The sequence below is a fragment of the Sinocyclocheilus rhinocerous genome, unplaced genomic scaffold (genome assembly GCF_001515625.1).
Source record: "Sinocyclocheilus rhinocerous isolate Xijiao unplaced genomic scaffold, SAMN03320098_v1.1 scaffold4023, whole genome shotgun sequence".
Taxonomy (NCBI): domain Eukaryota; kingdom Metazoa; phylum Chordata; class Actinopteri; order Cypriniformes; family Cyprinidae; genus Sinocyclocheilus; species Sinocyclocheilus rhinocerous.
In genome coordinates, this window is record NW_015667282.1 from 453,657 (window position 1) to 460,934 (window position 7,278).

At 35.3% G+C, this 7,278-nt stretch overlaps 1 protein-coding gene across 2 annotated transcripts in view; it reads right to left on the bottom strand.

Annotated features, from left to right (window-relative positions):
* LOC107733587 (protein OS-9-like) overlaps positions 1–7,278 on the bottom strand; it is a 16,230-nt gene that overhangs the window by 5,982 nt on the left and 2,970 nt on the right. Inside the window, exons 5-14 of one of the 2 annotated variants that reach the window (XM_016545263.1) lie at positions 6,974–7,072; positions 5,394–5,595; positions 4,237–4,398; positions 3,619–3,725; positions 3,463–3,487; positions 3,247–3,338; positions 2,739–2,978; positions 2,410–2,644; positions 1,207–1,425; positions 460–569 (exon numbers count right to left, since the gene is read on the bottom strand). In XM_016545263.1, coding sequence (XP_016400749.1) covers positions 460–569; positions 1,207–1,425; positions 2,410–2,644; positions 2,739–2,978; positions 3,247–3,338; positions 3,463–3,487; positions 3,619–3,725; positions 4,237–4,398; positions 5,394–5,595; positions 6,974–7,072 — 1,491 coding nt within the window. The remainder of the gene's footprint in view (positions 1–459; positions 570–1,206; positions 1,426–2,409; positions 2,645–2,738; positions 2,979–3,246; positions 3,339–3,462; positions 3,488–3,618; positions 3,726–4,236; positions 4,399–5,393; positions 5,596–6,973; positions 7,073–7,278) is intronic. The other variant, XM_016545264.1, reaches the window with a different exon arrangement.

Consider the following 7,278-nt stretch of genomic DNA (forward strand, 5'->3'; position numbering starts at 1 on the left):
AACTGAATCATCGAAGGTCAGAAGCAAAGGCATTGGTTAATAGAATGGGATTAAGTACATAAAGGATATTTGTGTTGTTTGACATTTAATTATTGCAGGTTTGCGTCATATTCTGAGTTGCATTATTTTTATTCATTTTGAGGAATACTGAATCTGTGTTTTTTTTTTTGTGAGTGAGATGAATTAATGCATATTCATATTTATTTTAGAACTACAGTAACATCTTCTGATTTCTCTCAACATGGGGACAGGAGAGCTGTCAATTAATACATTGAAAAAAAAAGTAACTTGCGCGTTACTTATTTGAAAAAGTAACTCAGATATTCTCTTGTAAATTAAAAAGTAATGCGTTACTTTACTAGTTACTTGAAAAAAGTAATATGATTACGTAACTCGCGTTACTTGTAATGCGTTACACCCAACACTGCTTGTTGTATAGTTGTGTGTATAGAGTCATACCAGAAGGTTGATGAGAAGCTCTCTAAATGATTTTGTATCCTCCTCAGTGAGCCACTGATCTCCTGCTTCCTCTGCTGTTTTACGGGTTAAAATCTTCACCTCAATCTTTCCTGAAAAACAGGCCCAAAAATCCTTAATCATTCACATGTTAACGTAAACAATTATACTCTTATAGTTTAACAATAGACAAAATAACAAAATGATTATTTTTCATTCCCATACACACAGTTGATAAAAGAAATAAGTAGAGAAATTATGCATGCAGAGATGGTAATGAAGGCTATGGAATGTAGGAAAGACAAATGAAGTGCTGTCATACTCCTACATTTTCACATTCTGTCAGCCTAAAAATCATCTCTACTCCAAAACCAGAAAAACAGGAGCAACAGCCACCACCCTCTACTGACAAATGTGAGCGTACACGAAACCTATAATGCTTTCTTCTTTCAAAGCCATTCTTAAGACAGAAAAGGACATCCTCTTCCTTTCTCTGCAGCCATGCATAAGCCAGCATCAAGGGAAAAACAAAATTACTGGAATCATGAAGTTTAGATGTGCCTTAGTGGAACAGAGTCAAAGAGAAGAAAATTTGTGCTTATTTGAGGAAACAAGTTACTCAGAGCAAAACCCAGCCCCAGTCAGAAGAATAATTTAAGACTTTGTGGATGAAAGATAAAGTCTTTGCTCCACTCACAAAGACACACACAGGGAAATAAGAATACTTTAGGTGTGTGTGTTCCGGCCTACCTTCGGCCTTGATGCCGGCTCTCTCTAGCTGCTCTTTGACCACTTCCTGAATCTGCTGCCACTGGGGGTCGCCCTCGCCCAGTTCCTTCACCTTCACACCCCCCTCACCACCATCATCATCATCGTTGCCCCCGGTAACCGCTCCTGCAGCCACACCTCCGCCCACCTTATACTTAGTCACCCTGACTTTTACCTGCTCGCCACTGCTGCCCGCTTGGGCTTGGGTGATGAGAGACAGAGGGAAGGGGAGGTTACCGCGGATACGGCGGAAAATTCCCCCTCCCTATTTTATGTAATATAGTCTATCTCTAAAAACATCAATTGCACAACAGAATGATACTGTGTAGTATTAGTGGTGACAATGATTTAGTATACAGATAAAGTATACAGTGGCCCCACAAAGTATTTGGACCATAGTTTGCTGATTATAAGTTAATGCAAGCATTCAAAAGGTTGGGGTCAGTAATTTTTTTTTACGCAAGGATGCATTAAATTGTCAAAAGTGACAGAAATATTTGTAAAATTATATCTTTTTTTACTATTTCAAATATATGCTGTTGTTTTGAATGTTCTATTAATCAAGAATTCTGAAAAAATGTTTACAAAAATGTTAAGCAGCACATCTTTTTTTAACATTATGTTTCTTGAGAACCAAATCAGCATATGAGAATAATTTCTGAAGGATCATGTGACTCTGATGACACTGGAGTAATGGCTTTTTCATCACAGGAATAAATTGTATTTTAAAATATATTATAATAAAAAAAACAGAGAAAACATTTTAAATTATAATATCAAAATATTATTTTAAAATCTTACAAACCCTAAGTTTTTGAACAGTAATGTTATCACTAAAATTAAGATAAAAGCATTTGCATCCAGTAATTTGTCTTCGCGAGCAGTCAAAGGTTAAACACTTCAAATTAAGTAAAGTGAAAAGGACTAGCATCATTTGTTTGCAGATTATTGCTTTGAGGCCACTGTATAATGCATATATATCCATATCCATTATACACAAATTTACAGACATTATACTATCTATCTATCTATTAGGGCTGCACGATAAATATCGCACGATATTTAACGCGCATCTCGTCAGTAAAGCCGGTTCTGTAATCAGCGGTAAATCTCCATTAGATTATATATACATACCATCAGTTCATTCATGCACCTGTTCACTCAGTATCCATTCTGTATATTTACCTGGTGTTTTGGGAACCAGGTTTGGGCTGCCAGCAGAAGGGCCTCCCTCTGTCTTATGCTGTGTGTGTGTGCTTTTATGCATTTCTGTATTTTTTTCTGTTTCTAGTTGACTCTCATGTCCAGTCTTGTCTTCAAGACGGTCCAGAAGTTTCCCCAGTGTGTTTTCTAGAGTTTGCGTAGCCTGAGAGCGATCAAACTCGCCCTTAAGACCTTCATTCTCTAACTCCTGCTGAGCCTGGGAGATAAAAACATGAAACACAGAGTATATTCACTGCCAAAGCTTTTGGCTGATTGGTACAAGAACAGGCTATAACAGTAGTAACTCGTACTTCCTCTATGATGTTGTCATACTCTTTCTGCATCTCTTCTTTTATCTCTTCTATCTTGGAGGAGGGAACGGACAGATCTGCCATCTCATCTTCAAATTCCTGCAGCAATGTTTCATCCTCATCCCCTTCCTCTACCTCCCTTCCTGCTGCGCTCTCCTCTCTTTTCTTCTCCTCCTCCTCCTGCTCCTCTTTCTTCTGAGATGACTGCTGGATCTCTTTTTCCAGCTCAGCTTTCCTGTTCTGAACATAGAGCACAGAAATTAATGGTTGATCGATACATGTTTTTAACGGGTGAGTGGCTTTTTACTTGACAAAGTGTCTTAGAAACACTTTATGGCAGTACATTTTGAAAAACTGCAAGACAATGGTCATGCAATGGTCATAGGTGATTTTGCAATTTTTGCCTAGTTATTTTCCACAGTTACTGGCCAATATTCTCCAGAAGGCTAGATGTTGACTGATAAATCAGCCTCTGTCAAAGCCTGCATCCAGATTCAAAAATACTTACTTTTTGGTTGCTCTCTCTGAGATGTTGTACAAATTTCATGAGGTCTGCAGGGTCTGTGATGATTTTAAAATTAAATTTTTCCTCTCCAAATACTAAAGAGAAAAAGAAAGATGAAGGTGCACTGCTTTAATTTAAGGACAACTTGATTGATGCTATATTTTTTTTGTTTGTCACAAATTATTTAAAGTCTATTTAAACTTTGAATAATTGTCTTACTGTCATTTTGGCTGTCCTGAGGGTTCTGTAAGACAGTTGTAGATTACAGTAATGATCAGTGCCCCCTCAAAAGGTTCATTAAACAAGCGTAAAGGTAATAGAAAGAGTATATGGTTTATATTATAGATTGAAGATTTGCTTTAAACGATGCTGTACCTCTGAGTCAGTGCTTGACTCTGTGCTTGCTGGTTTGGTAACTCCCTCCCAGAAGTCCTTGTCCTCTGGCTCTTCTCTCACTAGGCCCCCCTCAGCTACTTCATCCTCTGTAACACATAAAAATGCACACACAAACACCGTACTGTTTGAATGCTGTACAGAAGCTGCTAACAAAACAAAAGAGAGAAAGCTAAAAAAAAAAAAAAGACAAAGAAAGAAAAACTAAGATAGTAAAAGACTAACCTGGAGAAAATCGGTGTAATATAAATGAACAGTAATGTTAATGTTAAATATTAAGGTTAAGAAAAAAATTTATACAGTATATATACACTATATATATATATATATACATACAAGCATGTTTTATTAAAAGATGACGATTTGAAAGTGAACATTGTAATAATCTAATTCAGTACAAAAAAGTCATGAAAGCACATGGCATCACTTTTCACCACATCAATGTCACATTTACACAGCACCACCCAATGTATTCTTTTATAACTGCATGATTTAGGTGAGGGATTCAGAGAGATTGTAGTTGAAAGGGTGTTGTGGATGGTCTAAGTCAAATTAGACTGACCAAACAAGTATAAAAAAATCAAATCATTGCATGCTAACCTTTTGTTTCTGACTCTGAAAGTGGAGGCTCATCTGAATGGACAACAGGGTCCTCATCAGTTTTGTCGTCCTGCAATCCCTTGTTCTTGTCATCCTTGGACAGAATTTCATCCAGGTTCTTGAGCTCCTCCGAGATCTGCTCCACTTTACGTTTAGTGTCAGCTGAGTACAGAGAAACAGGGAATGTTGCTACAAAGAGAGATGACAATGAGCTTAAAATAATGCATCAATTAGAGTTAGATTAAATGTAGGTTGACTGCATCTCTGGAGAGCTCATCTAACAGGACTTGACTTGCGCAGTGGGGACATTTTCCATGAATAGTGTAATGAGTGAAAAGAAAAAAAATCATGCCTCAAAATCAGACTCCTTGAACCTCCTTGAACCTGAATGCATACCATGTAAGCAAGCCTAAGCCAATTGGCACAATATTCCTCTACAGCACTATAAAATGGTGAAACCAGCAACTGTTTTAATGAAGTTACAGTATTCTGGGCTTTACCTGCTCTTGTAATTAACAAATTATAGGATACAGGTCATCTCTCCTAGGTGACTACGGTGTAAATCTGGTGTGCTAGAACTAGGGCTGAGTACTAATATAGCTTTAAAAAAATATCTCAAATGTGTTTTATCCTTCTGAATATATTCAATATATATTTCAATATTTAAAGGGTGTTCTTTCCATTACTTCAGCTAAACAAAGTAGTCAAAGATGTTTAATGCAAGAAGCACAATACAGTCAAAATGTTTTAAAAAATGATCAATAAATATTTTTCATGAAATAATCTATAAAAAATTATTTACAATTTATTTAAAAATATTTACCTACACACACACACACACACATATATATGAAAAAGTCAACTCAAATAGAAAAAGAGTTTCAATTAATTCACAAAAATGAATCTTAACACCATTTTTCCAGTTATTTTTTTAAGTCTTAATGTAGCATAATTGCGTAACACAACAAGGAAGGATTGTGAAACCAGTCAAAAGGCATGCTCTTGATAGCCATATAAAAGCAAATTAAACTTAATTTTGTATCACCAATAAAGTCACTGGAAACATATTAGATGTATTTGATATATTGCCCAATATGTCTATCGTTAAATTAAATAAGGCCTTGATGGAGGGAAAAAACAGAACCTCTCATACTTACAGACTTGAGCATTGACATAGTCCATATACTGCTGGGCACTGAGAGCAGGTTGGCACACAATGCCTTGTGGTTTGGCAGTGGAAGGTGGGCGCAGGAGGGGATGCTGGCATGTGCGAGAGGTGTGTACTGTTAAGACGTAGCGGCAGGACTGAGGTTCATCTACCCTTGCGATATAGTCACTAGAGCCCTCTTCGCACACAAACTGTTGAAAAAAACAAAACAAAGAAAAACACATTCATTTAGATTATCATTACCACTAACTCATGAGCAATAACTCATTCCCAAAAAATATATATTTTCAGAGTCATAAATTACATTTTCACAGTCATTAATGATGGCTTTGACCTACACTATATGAGCACTCAATCTAGCACATTTATATGGGCTTTTTAACATTCAATTTCAAAACTACTTCAGCCCTCCCTAACAGCTTCAGCTCTGCTGGGAAGGCTTTCCAATAGAACCCTTTTCACAGACTGTGATGACATGTTTTAACGGTCATCAGCATAAAGTCATCAGCATAAAGTTTTGTATATTTTAATTTTTTTTAAATTGTATGTAAATTTATATCACTTTACTTTTTATATTATTACCATTGCATCAAATTACAAAACAAAAAAACTAGTTATCGCTGCTGTTAGGTTGTTTTTAATTCAGCATCTATGGGAGTGCAGGTAAATTGGACATTGTTTTCTCTTCTGAATGCTGTTATCAGTGTCTCTCTATTTTTTTCCTCTTTTTGAAAGTTGTGAAAACACTATCGTGAAGTTGTTCTTTTACTATTTGAGTGGGAATGGGAACACAAATATATATATTTGATGTAGTCTCCCATTCACCACTATAAAAGTTTACCCAACTATGATGACTTCCTGCTGAGAAACCTGTAAATGTGAAAAAGGTCCATAGAAGTTGGGAAATGACTGCAGTGGTTTGCTCCTAGTCATGCACACAATGTAAAGTGTGCTGTTGTAAACTACTGTTCAAAAGTTTGGGGTTGGTAAGATTTTTTAAATGTTTTTGAAAGAAGTCTATTATGCTCACCAAGACTGCATTATTTTAATTAATAATAAAGAAAAATATTGTGAAATATTATTACATTTTAATACAACTCTTTTGCTATTTTAAGATATTTTAAAATGTAATTTATTCCTGAGATGGCAAAGTTGAATTTTCAGCAGCCATTACTCCAGTCTTCAGTGTCACATGATCCTTCAGAAATCATTCTAATATGATTTAGCACTCAAGAAACATTTCTAGTTATTATCAATGTTGAAAACAGTTGTGTTGTTTAATATTTTCGTGGAAAATATTATTTCGTGAAATTTTTTTTTTTTTCATAATGTAAAAGTCCTAACTATTACTTTTGATAATTTAATGTATTATTTCTGAATAAAACTATTAATTTATTATTATTTTTTTTTATCGTACCGACCTTTTCAACAGCAGTGCATACTGTGGCATTACGTATTGTCTTAATTAGTCCCCACATATATTTGGTTATGTACTGTGCTTTCAGATCGACTTTAATAGTAAAAAATGTTTTAACACTGGTGAACATTTGTGAGTGTGTGCAATCTTACTCTGACTTCTGTCTCTCTGGGATTCCCGTTCAAGTCACATTTAGAGCCATTGACATATGACTGACTATGATACCTCTTCATCTTATGCTGCTTAGATGCCTAAAAAATATAAAATGCATCTTTTATATATACACACACACACACACACACATACATATATACATATATATATATATATATATATATATATATATATATATACTGCCGTGCAAAGGCAAAAGACCGTAACTTTGATTTTACATTCAACACATCCTTTATCATGTGCATAAGTATCTTGAGTCAATTTCGTTGTTTTTCCGAGAAAA